The sequence below is a fragment of the Mixophyes fleayi genome, chromosome 12, assembly GCF_038048845.1.
Source record: "Mixophyes fleayi isolate aMixFle1 chromosome 12, aMixFle1.hap1, whole genome shotgun sequence".
Taxonomy (NCBI): domain Eukaryota; kingdom Metazoa; phylum Chordata; class Amphibia; order Anura; family Limnodynastidae; genus Mixophyes; species Mixophyes fleayi.
The window spans coordinates 83,164,721-83,181,282 of NC_134413.1; the positions used below are offsets into that span (position 1 = coordinate 83,164,721).

At 45.0% G+C, this 16,562-nt stretch overlaps 1 protein-coding gene across 1 annotated transcript; it reads left to right on the forward strand.

The window, feature by feature from the left end:
* Positions 1-13,250: 13,250 nt before the first annotated feature.
* On the forward strand, positions 13,251-15,008 carry LOC142108585 (uncharacterized). Its single transcript, XM_075192361.1, has one exon. It carries the CDS (start codon positions 13,394-13,396, stop codon positions 14,852-14,854), a length of 1,461 nt encoding a protein of 486 aa, XP_075048462.1. The 5' UTR covers positions 13,251-13,393; the 3' UTR covers positions 14,855-15,008.
* Positions 15,009-16,562: the final 1,554 nt, after the last annotated feature.

Sequence of the window (16,562 nt, forward strand, 5' to 3'; positions counted from 1 at the left end):
CATGACAGGGGCTACGTTTGCCATCAGTCCAGTGTCCTGTCCATCTGTGGTCCATAGTGAACCTGGTATTTCCAGCAACATCCCCTTTACTTGAGATGGACTTTGTTCTATAACAGGAGAGTGTAACATTAACCTTTGAGGGGTGTCCAATATATCCTGTACCTCATGTGCGACCTTCTCCGGTATATCTAAGAACACACCATCAGAAGTACAGTATATGACACATCCCATTTTACATAACAAGTCTCTCCCTAGCAAGTTAGTAGGAGCCGCCGCAGCCAAGAGAAACGAATGCTTGGTATGCAGGGGCCCGATAGTAACCTTAGCTGGTTTTGTTAGTGGATAATGCAACACTTTTCCCGTTACCCCGATGGCTGGAATTGTTTTACTGGTCACCTGTAGATTGAAAGGAGAGGTTATCACAGACCGGGCCGCCCCTGTAACTACAAGAAAAGTTTCTTTCCTACCAGCTATGTCAACTATCATTGTTGGTTCTTCACTCTGACTCTCAGTTAACCTCACTGGTTGTAGACTACAGGTATGACCTGACCCCTAGCGCTGACTATCATTTTCCCGCCGTAGCGTACCGTACGCAACTTTTCAGACAAAGACAACCAAGTTTGCTCGACTTTAATTGAAATGATTTTTTTCAATTTGCTGACTTCGACATGGGATACAGCTCACCAGAGCTCCAGTTTGAATCACTGAGTGTGTGGCTTCACCACGGCGCCGAGGGAGTTCTTCCTATATTCTCCTAGGAGATGATGAGACAGGAAGGGATGAAGAAGAAACTCTTCATATGTCGCCTTTTCTATGAAGCTTTGCCGAGGGTGGTTGGTTCTTTACTGATGCTCAGCGCCCACTTATAGAGGTTTAGGTTTGGGATCTGGGGAACACTTCTCAACTCTACAGATGGATGAAATTTAGCCTTGCAGAGATTCTTCTTGCGCCTTGCTCTGCAATATCGGGTCTGACAGGTGAAACAGGAACAATGTGTCTTGCCAGGTACGGAGGTCCATAGGAGGATGGGAGCAGGGTGAAGGCAGGTTTGCCCCTTATCAGGCTGGAACAAGATCAGTACTTCCCAACCACAAGCTGATGTAGCGCAATTAATTTTTTTTTCAAGCAGCTGGTGAGTTAGGACACAAATCAATATCCAATAGTAGCTGAAACTCTGGTTTTCGGTACTTGGAAATCACCCATAGTTTTAGGTTGCACTGGGAGGTAGATGTGTCAGTGAGTAATGGAATCCAGTCCTATCTCAAGTCACCAGGCACCCTTTCGGTGTGCACCAGCTAGGAATAACCGTAGCTGGGCCAAGTCACGTCTGCAATGCTCAATTTCGTCCACTCTTGCTGGTGGAAGCGGAAATGTGGGATTACACTGTTGGGCTCCCCCAATGACTCGGGCAAGGTTTTTCAAGCACCCAACTTTCTTTATATTACACCAAGTTGTGGTATAATTCTGATGGGTTTTCAGTTCTGAAGGGTTTTCAGTTCTGAAGGGTTTTATTTTTTAACACACGAGCACGTGCCTAGACTGGCTTCCCTTCTGGTGCTCCACATTTGTGTTTATTTGGGTGTAGCCCGCACTATCTATATATATTTTACAGTTTTTATAGCATCTGGCTCATTTTGTGTTTGTGAGTACAGGAATATCGCCTTACAGGTGTTACACAGGGCGTTATCTGTTACATGAGGACATCTACAACATATACACACTGATATGCTACATAAAGTTTACCTTTATATAAGTTATATCACACTATACACAAAGTGTTGTAGTGGGTAAAGAATGTTTAATTCTTGGTATGTTTTTATATTATAGTTTATTCTTCCCATGATCCTCTCTGGCTCACAGGATGGTGACCATTCTCACTTTGGTACTTTCTGCTCTGCCTCAGTCGTCTCCCCTGAACAGCTGTAAATGAGCAGCAGGTAGACAGTCTCAGATAGAAGTATCAGTCACACAATCTTCACATATGTTGGGATATATTAAATTGTCCACTGTATGTTGTTTTTTGGTATCACTAAATGAGACTTTAAGATTTACAGCTCTTGCTGAATGTTTAGATGTCACAAAGTTTTGCAATTTAGGGATTTCCATTATCCTGTAGTTTTTTTCTGAATGTGCAAAAAAGACAAGAAGTACTTATTTTATAAATATAACCCCTGTCCTACATGCACGGTCTATTAGAGTGTATATAGCGCTTACCTCACCTACTATCTTCCATAGGTCCATTCTGAGTCTTCTGTCTACTTTAAGCCCTCACTTCAAACTGCATTGATTTGTTCAAGCAGATGATACATCCATGGAGGGGCTGCATATAGAGAACTCAGATAGGTGGGCCCACGGATGTCTGGAGCTGCAGGAGATGTGTACACTCTACTTTCCTGTATAAAGGAAACAAGCCCCCCCCCCCCCCCCCAAAATTCCTTAAATGTGGAGCTTCATTTACCTTGATGTATCTCTCAGTGCTCAGGATTACACAGTAGTGATAAAGAGATCTACTGAACGTGTGACGCCGATACTGTGTTTTTCAGGAGTATTAAGTAGGACCCAGCACCCCATCACAGTGCCTGAATCTCTCTCGCTGATTTATCAGAAAGTCATTGACCAGAATGTCCAGAAACTGACCACACAGATCATTCAGCTGCTGACTGGAGAGGTGACTGCTGAGAATGGGACATTATACAGTAACACCAGGGGATGTGTCTGGATGATGACTGTGTCATTGTGTGTGTTAGGTTCCTACAAGGTGTCGGGTTGAGTGGGAGAAGTCTGAAAAAGTTTATAGGAAGACGCAAGGATGGAGAATCACCGGCCCGTCACATCACTGGGTAAGAAGAGACTTTTATTTCTTGTAACGGAGAGAGCAGTTTTTAGGGCAACCAATATACTCATCATCTGTTAATCATATAAAAGCAATGTAATCAGTCACTGTGTGTTTCCTACAGATGGATCCAGTAACAGAAATACCCCAGAGAGATATCTCCATCCTCATTATTCACAGGATTGTACAGGGACAAATCACAGTATCCCACAGGAGTATCAGGTAGATGACATTTTAAGGTCTCAACAAATCCCAAAATTCCCAAATGAATTCTCAATATATGATCTGTTAAAAAGCTTTGTGGATCTTATACACACAGCAATTTCATAGCAATTTAATAAATCATATTATTAATTTTGATATTATTATTGTTTTGTGGGCTAATAAGGATGATGTTCTGACTGATATTAAAGTAGAAATTATAGAGGGAGAGGAAGAGACGTATGTGAGACGTGATCAGCAGTGTAAGGAGGAGGAAATCCCTACAGATATCAGTACAGGTGAGTAATGAACACTTATTACAGAAGTCACCTTATTTAGTCACTTTAATAGACATAAATGTTGCATCCTCCTCTGTCATTGCAAACTAATGAGGAAAAAGTATCTGCCCAATGGGACAGTCAGGAGCCATCAGCTCCTGTTAGACTCTTGCTCACATCATCGTATTGTGTCTTACCAGCCCAGAGATCTGACCAGTCTGCTCCTCACATCATATCAGTGTGTGCTACCAGCCCAGAGATCTGACCAGTCTCCTCCTCACATCATATCAGTGTGTGCTACCAGCCCAGAGATCTGACCAGTCTCCTCCTCACATCATATCACTGTGTGCTACCAGCCCAGAGATCTGACCAGTCTCCTCCTCACATCATATCACTGTGTGCTACCAGCCCAGAGATCTGACCAGTCTCCTCCTCACATCATATCACTGTGTGCTACCAGCCCAGAGATCTGACCAGTCTTCTCACATCATATCACTGTGTGCTACCAGCCCAGAGATCTGACCAGTCTCCTCCTCACATCATATCATTGTGTGATACCAGCCCGAAAAAATGACCAGTCTCCTCCTCACATCATATCATTGTGTGCTACCAGCCCAGAGATCTCACCAGTTTCCTCCTCACATCATATCAGTGTGTGCTACCAGCCCAGAGATCTCACCAGTTTCCTCCTCACATCATATCATTGTGTGCTACCAGCCCAGAGATCTGACCAGTCTCCTCCTCACATCATATCACTGTGTGCTACCAGCCCAGAGATCTGACCAGTCTCCTCCTCACATCATATCATTGTGTGTTACCAGCCCAGAGATCTCACCAGTTTCCTCCTCACATCATATCAGTGTGTGCTACCAGCCCAGAGATCTCACCAGTTTCCTCCTCACATCATATCATTGTGTGCTACCCGGAGATTTGACCAGTCTCCTCCTCATATCATATCAATGTGTGCTACCAGCCCAGAGATCTGACCAGTCTCCTACTCACATCATATCTTTTTGTGCTACCAGCCCAGAGATCTGACCAGTCTCCTCACATCATATCACTGTGTGCTACCAGCCCAGAGATCTGACCAGTCTCCTCCTCATATCATATCACTGTGTGCTACCAGCCCAGAGATCTGACCAGTCTCCTCCTCACATCATATCATTGTGTGCTACCAGCCCAGAAATCTGACCAGTCTCCTCCTCATATCATATCATTGTGTGCTACCAGCCCAGAGATCTACCAGTCTCCTCCTCACACTGTCTGCTGTATCTCATGGGATGTCAGAATGAAAAGACTCCATGAATTAACCCATGAACCTCCTGTACAGTACATCTGGTGGTACTACCCATTATCCTCTCTATACTACCACGTGTCATTAATCATTATCTTCCGTGTGTAATAATTCAGGAATAATTTATCCTCGGCTGTATATTAACACTATAATAATGCAAAATATGAGATTATTCCCCTCCATCTAGGATCGCAAAGTACACTTCACCCAAACTCCACCTTCTGACACACGTGGAACTATAAACACACACCTGTCATTGCACAGTAAGACCCCTCCAATCTATTTGCTTGGATGCTCTTTACCCTGCTCTGCCCTTGTACTTTACTTTTTGCTGTTACCCATCCGTGTCCTGCTCCATTCTCCTACTGTGTCCTCATGTTCTCTGCTCTTTGTAATGGTGTGAGACCTAAGTCTAGTGTAAACACATATCGAGGATTCGCTGCTAGTTTAACCCAAGTCTACGCTACTTTTGAGGCTCCAGTGTATGTGTGTGTGAGGGCAGAGTCTAGCTGGACAATGTCACTGGCTAATGAGGCTTCCTGTCCTAGGATGCTGGCTAGGCATTGTGTAAAGTCTGCATTTTGGCTGAAGTTGTCCAATCTGGATACAATCTGCCTGTCACTGTGGCTGGGTCTGTGCAATGTGCTCGGTAATGCATTTATTTTTTAAATCTCTTTATTTTCGACAACCGGTACGGTAAAACTGGCAATGCAGTTTTTAATCGCAATTAATTATTTGTGGTTTTTAAATTGATAGTAAAATAACATCTGTTTCCATATATTTATTCTATTTCCAGCAAATGGATGCAAACACAGGAATATTTCAGAGGGAAAATGTATTTTATCTACAGTGTCACTCACCGGACTGTGAGTGCTTCTTCCCGGACTATTAGGAACCGTGGACGTCCTCTATCCTGAGGGACTGCGCATGCGCAGCCCTTTCCAAACCTTCAGTGTATGTTCCTTTAACTTAATTGGCAGATCAGGCAACCTCCCTATATTAAGCACCTGTGGTCAACACCACGTTGCCTGATCTTGGAGTCTCATTCCCCATGAGCCTCTGAAGGTGTTCCTGTGTTTCCTTGTTTATTCAGCCCTGCTGATTCCTGTGGTTTCCAAACCACTTCTACCTCTGTGGTTTCCAAACCACTTCTACTACTGTGGTTCCCATACCACTTCTACCATCTACTGTATCATCGTGACTGTGAGCTGATTCCTATCCGCTGCCTCCGTGCACTACAGTCTTCTAATCACTTCAACTCTACCATTTATCATTGGGACTGTTAGCTGATGCCTATCCGCTGCCTCCGTGCACTACAGGCTTCAACCTGCAACTCGTCTGTGTTTCATCATCGTGACTGTTTGGCTGATTCCTATCCGCTGCCTCCGTGCACTACAGTCTTCAACCTGCAACTCGTCTGTGTTTCATCATCGTGACTGCTAGCTGATTCCTATCCGCTGCCTCTGTGCGCTTCAGTCTTCAGTCCTCGTCAACTCTACCGTGTTTCCTTGAGTCTGCTGCCACTATTGCTACCCGCTACTCTCCGTGATCATCTGTTCCAGTTCAACTCTGCTCCGGGGTCCCATCGTTACTGCACCTGCTGGTTGCTATTGGTTACCTCCGTGTTCCCGCAGAGACCCGCTGCTGTGACTTCTCAGCGCTACTCATCCATCTACTGCTGATCCGCTCTCCACGCCTTCCTGTGTTCCCTGCTGGTCTACCTACCTGTGCGCTGCACCTGCTAGACCCCCGCTTCACCCATCCAGGGACTTGTATCCTGCTGGCCTCCTGCCCTTCAGGTATCTCTGCACTCCTGTCTGACTGCCTTCTCTTTAACCACGGTATGCATACTTTCCATTGACTGTGCTGTGTATTGCATACCTTGCTGGACTGTGTTGGTTCTCCTCTGGAGTGTACTATCTGCTGACTCTACTGCCATCATTGACTGTGTTATCTCATGCCGGATTGCTTCAAGAGACTTTCTATATTGGCAGTGTTGTTCAGTCATTTATACATTTATATTGTGCATATTACTGTGGATCAAAGTCAAGGTGCCCGTGTATATATTGTGTTGCAGTCTCTCCCCGTGCACCTCCTCACATATATATTCAGTAGTACCACTTGCTAGCCGCAGACCACTGACTCCTGTTTACAGTTTCACCTGTTCCAGTATCCTCTCACATAGCAGTGGTACAACTTGCTAACGCAGACCACTGACTCCCCGGATACCTCCACTTGGATTCCATTCCTTCACTCAGACAGCGGTACAACTTGCTATCCGCAGACCGCTGACTCTCATCACCTCCTCGTTTCTGTTGGACATTCCTCCTCACTATAGCAGTGGTACAACTTGCTACCGCAGACCACTGACTACCTTCACGTGTCCTTTGTCCATACAGTTCCTCGTGTATTACTACCTCCATATTGCCAGTGCTGCTAGTCATAGACTTTCCTGAGCATCTCATCATCTGCTATTTCCTGTTCCGTGATCACCCTGCTACCAGAGTACCATATTACCACCTATACTGCTCTGGTAAGCCTATCACCTGGTGATCCCTGGGTAAAGACTCCTAGTGCCCGTGACAGTAAGATCAGGCCATGACAGACCCAGATACGGAACCTACCGCTAAAGAGATGCTGCAGCATCTGGTCAGCCGTGTGGAGCAACAGGATGCTCGCCAACAGCTGTTACTTCAATGTTACCAATCGTTAACCTCCCAAGGAACATCTGGACAGACTGTTACAGCTAGTATTGAAGCTCCTGTGCTTTCCTCCGTTTCCCCAGTGCCATCCCAGGTGTCTACAGCTCCTACGCTTCACCTGCCTACTCCGTCAAAATATGACGGGGACCCCAAAACTTGTAGAGGTTTCCTTAACCAATGTTCAGTCCATTTTGAACTCCAACCTCAAAATTTTTCTACCCATCGTTCCAGAGTGGCCTATCTTATCTCATTGTTTTCTGGACAAGCCCTGGCTTGGGCCTCCCCTCTGTGGGAAAGAAACGATCCAATTCTACAAGATAGTGCCAAATTCATTTCCACGTTCCGAAGTGTGTTCGATGAACCAGGTCGTGTGACCTCCGCTGCTTCCAGCATTCTTCGTTTGCGACAAGGCTCCCATACAGTAGGACAGTATGTCATTCAATTTAGGATCTTAGCCTCTGAACTTCAGTGGAACACTGAAGCATTAGTTGCCGCCTTCTGGCAGGGGCTCTCCGATAAAATTAAAGATGCACTGACTACCCAAGAGCTTCCTTCGTCACTAGAAGATTTGATCTCTCTTTGCCATCGTGTAGACATGAGATTTCGTGAAAGAGAATCTGAGAAAACAACTTCTGCTAAAGCACCTCTTCGTTTAAACCCTCAATTTCGTCCAGTTTCACCTTCTGTGATTCCCATGGAGATAGGACGTTCCAAATTATCTTTAGAAGAGAGGAAACGAAGAGTAAAGAATAGACTCTGTATCTATTGTGCTGATTCCACACATATGCTCAGTTCTTGCCCTAAGAAATCGGGAAATGCCAGGCCCTAACTAGTTCTGGAGAGGTGAAGTTAGGGTCCCTGGAGTCCTCTCCATTGTCTATGAAATCTAAAGTCTGCGCTTTCGATGTTACGATTTCCTTTGCTACCAAATCCTTTGAGTCACAGGCATTGATTGATTCCGGAGCAGCAGGAAATTTCATTTCTAAATCACTAGTGAATCAATGGTCCCTACCAGTGATCACTTTAAAAACACCCATTACTGTGACGGCTATAGATGGATCACGTCTCATCAATGGTCTCATCACCCAGAGTACGTCTCCAGTAACCCTTCAGATTGGTGTACTACACCATGAAGAAATTTCGTTTTTAATTCTTCCTGTTACGACAAGTCCGATTGTCTTAGGCCTTCCATGGCTTCAATGTCACTCTCCCCAGATTGACTGGCGCACCCCTCAAGTTACGTCTTGGGGGCCTGAATGTCACCATCGTTGTCTCTCTCAAGTTATTCCTCTTAAAGTACAGCAATCTTCCATCTCATCTTCCTCCCCGGGACTCCCTCCTCAGTATGCTTCATTTGCCGATGTGTTTGATAAAGCTCAGTCTGAACGTCTTCCTCCTCATCGTTCTTGGGATTGTCCGATCGACCTTCTACCTGGCAAGACTCCTCCCAGGGGTCGGGTCTATCCTCTCTCGTTACCTGAAACTCAAGCCACATCTGAGTACATACAGGAGAATCTCCAGCGTGGGTTCATTCGACCTTCCACCTCTCCCGCTGGAGCTGGGTTCTTCTTCGTCAAAAAGAAGGATGGATCATTACGCCCTTGTATAGATTTTCGTGGACTCAACGCCATTACTATCAAGAATCGGTATCCCATTCCGCTGATCACTGAGCTATTTGATCGCATCAAGGGAGCTCGGATATTTACTAAGTTGGATCTTCGTGGTGCCTACAATTTAATTAGAATCCGTTCCGGTGACGAATGGAAGACCGCGTTTAACACCAGAGATGGGCATTACGAATATTTAGTAATGCCCTTCGGGCTGTGTAATGCCCCCGCGGTTTTCCAGGGTTTCATCAATGAGATCTTTCGGGACTTATTATATGTATGTGTCGTTGTCTACCTGGACGACATATTGATCTTCTCACAGGACCTGCCTTCTCATCACCAACATGTGGCAGAGGTCCTCTCCAGACTACGGAAAAACTCGTTGTTCTGTAAATTGGAAAAATGTTCATTCGAGTTACCCCAGATTCCATTCTTGGGGTATATAGTTTCCGGAGTTGGCCTGAAGATGGATCCAGACAAAGTAAATGCTGTACTACATTGGCCTCAGCCAACTACTCTTCGTGCCATCCAGCGTTTTTTAGGTTTTGCCAATTACTATAGACGCTTCATTCAAGACTTCTCATCCATTGCATCTCCCATTGTGGCCTTAACTCGGAAAGGGGCTAATACTAAGCAATGGTCATCTGAGGCTCTCCAAGCCTTTCAAATCCTCAAAGAGTCCTTCTCGTCTGCTCCCATTCTGCGACAACCTGATGTGACACTCCCCTTCTTCCTAGAAGTAGATGCCTCTAATGTGGGCTTAGGAGCTATTCTCTCCCAACGCTCGGAGCAACAAAAATTACATCCTTGTGCCTTCTACTCTCGGGGTCTTCTGCCCGCAGAGAAAAACTATACTATCGGGGACAAGGAGTTGCTGGCCATCAAAGCTGCATTAGAGGAATGGAGATACTTGTTGGAAGGAGCTCGCCATCCGGTGACGATCTTCACGGATCATAAGAACTTGTCATATTTGCAATCTGCTCAATGCTTGAACCCTCGTCAAGCAAGATGGTCTCTTTTCTTTTCCCGTTTTGAATTAATTATAACCTTCAAACCAGCTGCTAAGAACAAGAAAGCTGACGCTCTATCTCGAGCTTTTGTGACGTCCTCTGATGTAGAAGAGGTTCCCAACCATGCTATTCTAGACCCCAAATGTATTTCTCTGGCTGCTTCATCCACCAAAATGCTACCATTTGGGAAGACCCTCGTGCCTCCTACTCTGAGGAGGAAAATCCTTTCGTGGTTCCATGCCTCTCGTTTTTCTGGACACGCCGGTGAACATAAGACCTTTGAGATTCTCTCTCGTAGTTACTGGTGGCCTTCAATGAGGAGAGACGTCAAAGAGTTTATTGCTTCCTGTGATTTATGTTCTCAGTTCAAATCCTCCCGCAGAACTCCAGCAGGGTTGCTGCGACCACTACCCATTCCGTCCAAGCCTTGGACCCATATTAGTATGGATTTCGTTACTGATTTGCCACCAAGTAAGAATCACAATACTATTTGGGTAGTGGTAGACAGATTTTCGAAGATGGCTCATTTCGTCCCTCTGTCCGGTTTACCTTCCTCGTCTACTCTGGCTGAACATTTCATTAAAGAAATCTTCCGCATCCATGGATGTCCGTCTGAGATTGTGTCAGATAGAGGAGTACAATTCGTTTCCAGATTCTGGCGGGCCCTTTGTAAAACCTTGGGCATACGATTAGCACTCTCATCGTCTTACCATCCGCAATCTAACGGACAAACGGAACGAGTCAATCAAGATCTTGAGACTTTTATTAGGATGTTCTCTTCAGCCAACCAAGACAACTGGGTAGAATTGCTCCCTTGGGCTGAATTCGCCCATAACAACATGTACCATGAGTCATCATCCAAAACTCCATTCTTTGTGGTCTACGGTCACCATCCGTCTTTTCCGGAATTTTCTGCCCTCCCGCCCACCCAAGTTCCTGCTGTGGAGACTGCTTGTCAGACCTTCAAAAATATCTGGTCTCAGGTCAAAACCTGTTTAAAGAAGACATCTAACAAATATAAGTCTTTCGCAGATAAGAAGAGGCGGGCTATTCCACCACTAAAAATTGGAGATCGTGTCTGGTTATCTACCAAAAATATTCGTTTGAAGGTTCCATCTATGAAATTCGCCCCTCGTTTTATTGGTCCATATAGGATCATTCAAGTTATCAATCCAGTATGTGTTAAACTTCTTCTTCCTAAGAATCTTCGGATTTCCAATGCCTTCCATGTGTCCTTGCTCAAACCTCTCATCATCAACCGTTTCTCGACTCCTTCCTCAGCACCGCAGCCAGTTCAAGTTCATCAGGAGGAGGATTTCGAGATTACTGAGGTATTGGATGCAAAAATTTCGCGAGGAGTCCTCCGTTTCCTCGTTCATTGGAAGGGCTTTGGTCCTGAAGAGCGTTCATGGATCAAAGCTGAAGATCTTAATGCTCCTGCCCTTCTGAAGAAGTTTTATTCCAAAAATCCGGACAAGCCCGGTTCCAGGCGTTCTGTGCCCACCTTTAAAAGGGGGGGTACTGTCACTCACCGGACTGTGAGTGCTTCTTCCCGGACTATTAGGAACCGTGGACGTCCTCTATCCTGAGGGACTGCGCATGCGCAGCCCTTTCCAAACCTTCAGTGTATGTTCCTTTAACTTAATTGGCAGATCAGGCAACCTCCCTATATTAAGCACCTGTGGTCAACACCACGTTGCCTGATCTTGGAGTCTCATTCCCCATGAGCCTCTGAAGGTGTTCCTGTGTTTCCTTGTTTATTCAGCCCTGCTGATTCCTGTGGTTTCCAAACCACTTCTACCTCTGTGGTTTCCAAACCACTTCTACTACTGTGGTTCCCATACCACTTCTACCATCTACTGTATCATCGTGACTGTGAGCTGATTCCTATCCGCTGCCTCCGTGCACTACAGTCTTCTAATCACTTCAACTCTACCATTTATCATTGGGACTGTTAGCTGATGCCTATCCGCTGCCTCCGTGCACTACAGGCTTCAACCTGCAACTCGTCTGTGTTTCATCATCGTGACTGTTTGGCTGATTCCTATCCGCTGCCTCCGTGCACTACAGTCTTCAACCTGCAACTCGTCTGTGTTTCATCATCGTGACTGCTAGCTGATTCCTATCCGCTGCCTCTGTGCGCTTCAGTCTTCAGTCCTCGTCAACTCTACCGTGTTTCCTTGAGTCTGCTGCCACTATTGCTACCCGCTACTCTCCGTGATCATCTGTTCCAGTTCAACTCTGCTCCGGGGTCCCATCGTTACTGCACCTGCTGGTTGCTATTGGTTACCTCCGTGTTCCCGCAGAGACCCGCTGCTGTGACTTCTCAGCGCTACTCATCCATCTACTGCTGATCCGCTCTCCACGCCTTCCTGTGTTCCCTGCTGGTCTACCTACCTGTGCGCTGCACCTGCTAGACCCCCGCTTCACCCATCCAGGGACTTGTATCCTGCTGGCCTCCTGCCCTTCAGGTATCTCTGCACTCCTGTCTGACTGCCTTCTCTTTAACCACGGTATGCATACTTTCCATTGACTGTGCTGTGTATTGCATACCTTGCTGGACTGTGTTGGTTCTCCTCTGGAGTGTACTATCTGCTGACTCTACTGCCATCATTGACTGTGTTATCTCATGCCGGATTGCTTCAAGAGACTTTCTATATTGGCAGTGTTGTTCAGTCATTTATACATTTATATTGTGCATATTACTGTGGATCAAAGTCAAGGTGCCCGTGTATATATTGTGTTGCAGTCTCTCCCCGTGCACCTCCTCACATATATATTCAGTAGTACCACTTGCTAGCCGCAGACCACTGACTCCTGTTTACAGTTTCACCTGTTCCAGTATCCTCTCACATAGCAGTGGTACAACTTGCTAACGCAGACCACTGACTCCCCGGATACCTCCACTTGGATTCCATTCCTTCACTCAGACAGCGGTACAACTTGCTATCCGCAGACCGCTGACTCTCATCACCTCCTCGTTTCTGTTGGACATTCCTCCTCACTATAGCAGTGGTACAACTTGCTACCGCAGACCACTGACTACCTTCACGTGTCCTTTGTCCATACAGTTCCTCGTGTATTACTACCTCCATATTGCCAGTGCTGCTAGTCATAGACTTTCCTGAGCATCTCATCATCTGCTATTTCCTGTTCCGTGATCACCCTGCTACCAGAGTACCATATTACCACCTATACTGCTCTGGTAAGCCTATCACCTGGTGATCCCTGGGTAAAGACTCCTAGTGCCCGTGACATACAGATTGTGAGATAGAAGATAACATCACACAAGATTCTTCAGGAGAGAACCCAATTACCCTAAATATACATCCAATACTTCACAGAGCAGATAAATCATCTGATTCCTCTAATCATGAGGAATATTCTCCTGATAACACAGATATTGTTACACATAGTACATCTCAAACAGATACTATATTTCTATGTTCTGAGGGTGAAAAAAGCTTTATGGTTAAATCATCTCTTCATAAACATCCGATACCTCACTCAACTATGAAACCATTTCCATGTTCTGAGTGTGGGAAATGTTTTACACGGAAATCAAATCTTCTTGAACATCAGAGAACTCACACAGCTGTGAGACCATTTCCATGTTCTGAGTGTGGGAAATGTTTTACACGGAAATCAAGTCTTCTTGAACATCAGAGAACTCACACAGGTGTGAGACCATTTCCATGTTCTGAGTGTGGGAAATGTTTTACAAAGAAATCAAATCTTCTTGAACATCAGAGAACACACACAGGTGTGAGACCATTTCCATGTTCTGAGTGTGGGAAATGTTTTACATATAAATCAAAACTTATACAGCATCAGAGAACTCACACAGGTGTGAGACCATTTCCATGTTCTGAGTGTAGTAAATGTTTTACATATGAATCAAAACTTATACAGCATCAGAGAACTCACACAGGTGTGAGACCATTTCCATGTTCTGAGTGTGGGAAATGTTTTACACGGAAATCAAATCTTCTTGAACATCAGAGAACTCATACAGGTGTGAGACCATTTCCATGTTCTGAGTGTGGGAAATGTTTTACACAGAAATCAAAGCTTCTTGATCATCAGAGAACTCACACAGGTGTGAGACCATTTCCATGTTCTGAGTGTGGGAAATGTTTTACACAGAAATCAAATCTTCTTGAACATCAGAGAACTCACACAGGTGTGAGACCATTTCCATGTTCTGAGTGTGGGAAATGTTTTACACGGAAATCAAAGCTTCTTGAACATCAGAGAGCTCACACAGCTATGAAACCATTTCCATGTTCTGAGTGTGGTAAATGTTTTACATATAAATCAAGTCTTCTTGATCATCAGAGAATTCACACAGGTGTGAAAGCATTTCCATGTTCTGAGTGTGGGAAATGTTTTACACAGAAATCAAGTCTTGTTGCACATCAAAGAATCCACACGGGTGTGAGACCATTTCCATGTTCTGAGTGTGGGAAATGTTTTATACGGAAATCAAATCTTCTTGAACATCAGACAACTCACACAGGTGTGACACCATTTCCATGTTCTGAGTGTGGAAAATGTTTTACACAGAAATCAAATCTTCTTGAGCATCAGAGAACTCACACAGGTGTGAGACCATTTCCATGTTCTGAGTGTGGAAAATGTTTTACAAGGAAATCATATCTTGATGGACATCAAAGAATCCACACAGGTGTGAAACCATTTCCATGTTCTGAGTGTGGAAAATGTTTTACAAGGAAATCATATCTTGATGGACATCAAAGAATCCACACAGGTGTGAAACCATTTCCATGCTCCGACTGTGAGAAATGTTTTACACAGAAATCACGTCTTGTTAAACATCAGAAAATTCACACAAGAGAAAAGCATGGGGCAGGGACTGATGTGAATGTGTTCTCTGTTGAGCGCTGTGGAATTAGTGGCGCTATATAAATAAATAGATGATGATATGAAACAATGCTGCTGCAATACTTCAAATATTGGAAACACAATTGATATTAATAAGTAAAATTTAACAAATGGACAGTAAATATATATACTTTCATACGGTTTTATCAATCAACTAATCAAAATGGGTGTAACAAAACATTGTGTTGTCTAAGTACATAAAATACCATATCAAAGGTATTTTTCTACATTTGTCCTAAGTATACATACATTATAAGTAACATACAACATCTCAGTTCTTCAATACTTTTGTTGCTGAATGTAGTGTAGGTGCGCTCATGCACTTTGTATTGTGCCAGGATGTGAAAAAGAGATTTTGTTTTGCAGTGTGAGGTGTTAAAATGAGGTTCCAACGTTGTGGAGTCTATATTCACTGGGGCCTTCCCACTGTAGCAGGTGGCTACAGGGCCTGTATCTTTCCTACAAAAGGATTTGACTTTTAGGCATGTTTAGAGGTGATGGAGGTCAGGCCTATATTTTTAAATGTGCTTTTCTCTTTCCTGCCATTGGGGGACACTGCGAGACATTGGGGTATAGTAGTGGGCTCAGGAGTCTTGTCACTTTAACTGCTAAGTCTTTGGACTCCTCCCCTGCTATGCCCCTCCTCTCCAGAGAGATCCTCAGTTTTTTGTAAGTGACTGGAGAGTTAAGGTCACTAGAGTATAGGCTTCTGCCTATACTCTGTTTAGTCTTATAGGTTTACACGTTTTTATTTTCCTGTCCCTATAGGTGCAGCGCAGGGTTCTAGGAAGACCCAGGAAAACAGTAAGACCTGGCTCTGCTCTCTGGGGTCCCTCAGCGCAGGTATCAGAAGTCTGGCGCTCTTTTACCTTGCACCCTCTGCCGGCATTCCATAGATAGATAGGTAGGGGGGCTGTGTGAAGAAGCCTGTTTTAGCGGAGGGAATCCGCGGCCACAGTTCCCTACATAAGAGCGATCAGAGGGAGAAAGAGTGCTTCAGCCTCTTCTCCCCTGCCGTGTCCTTGCCGGCAGGTCCCCGCTCGCCCCTATGGCAACGAGCAAGTTTAGATTGGGGACATAGCGGCGCTCACACTATTATGAGTTGAGTTTCACCGCTTTATTGGACAAGCGCTTCTGGGCAGATTTTAATATCAGCGCTTCCAGCGTTTCTGGGCGGCCATTTTGGAAGGTCTTCATGGGACCCAGATAGCGGAGGCAAGCAGGGCGGCCAGAAACGGAGGAAGGGGTGAAGAGTTTACGATATGCTCCTTCCCCCCAAGCTGTTACCCGGGCGCAGCACCGAGTCTGCTTGTGTAGAATCACTAAAGAGACAGCGTGCCAGCGCTGCCTGAAAACCCCTTCTGCTTTGCCTTTCCTCTGCGGACAGACTTCTGGATACAGGCTTGTATTGGAATAGTCATTGTGGGGGTGTAATTTTGTTTAGTGAGTTATTTCTTGGTAAATTTTCACAAACAGTACTTTTCAGGTTTTGTTTGCATTAGGAGGAGTGCTTATAGTTTGTGAGACTTTCTGATATAGGAGTCTCCAGAACTTATCAGTCTCCCTTTTGTCTGCTTTTCTTTTAATAATAATTTTAAGAAGCAGGACAATGGCTGAGAAGGGGACTGCTAAAGGCAAGGGTCACTCTGTGCCTTCTGTAATGTATTTTACCTGTGCAAAATGTAATACAGAACTTTCTGTTGGACACACAGACCGAAACGCCTTTTGCGCA

What these genes read in the sequence shown, in the direction of transcription:
- LOC142108585 (XM_075192361.1), top strand. Translation starts at nt 13,394, where the DNA reads ATGGTTAAATCATCTCTTCATAAACATCCGATACCTCACTCAACTATG.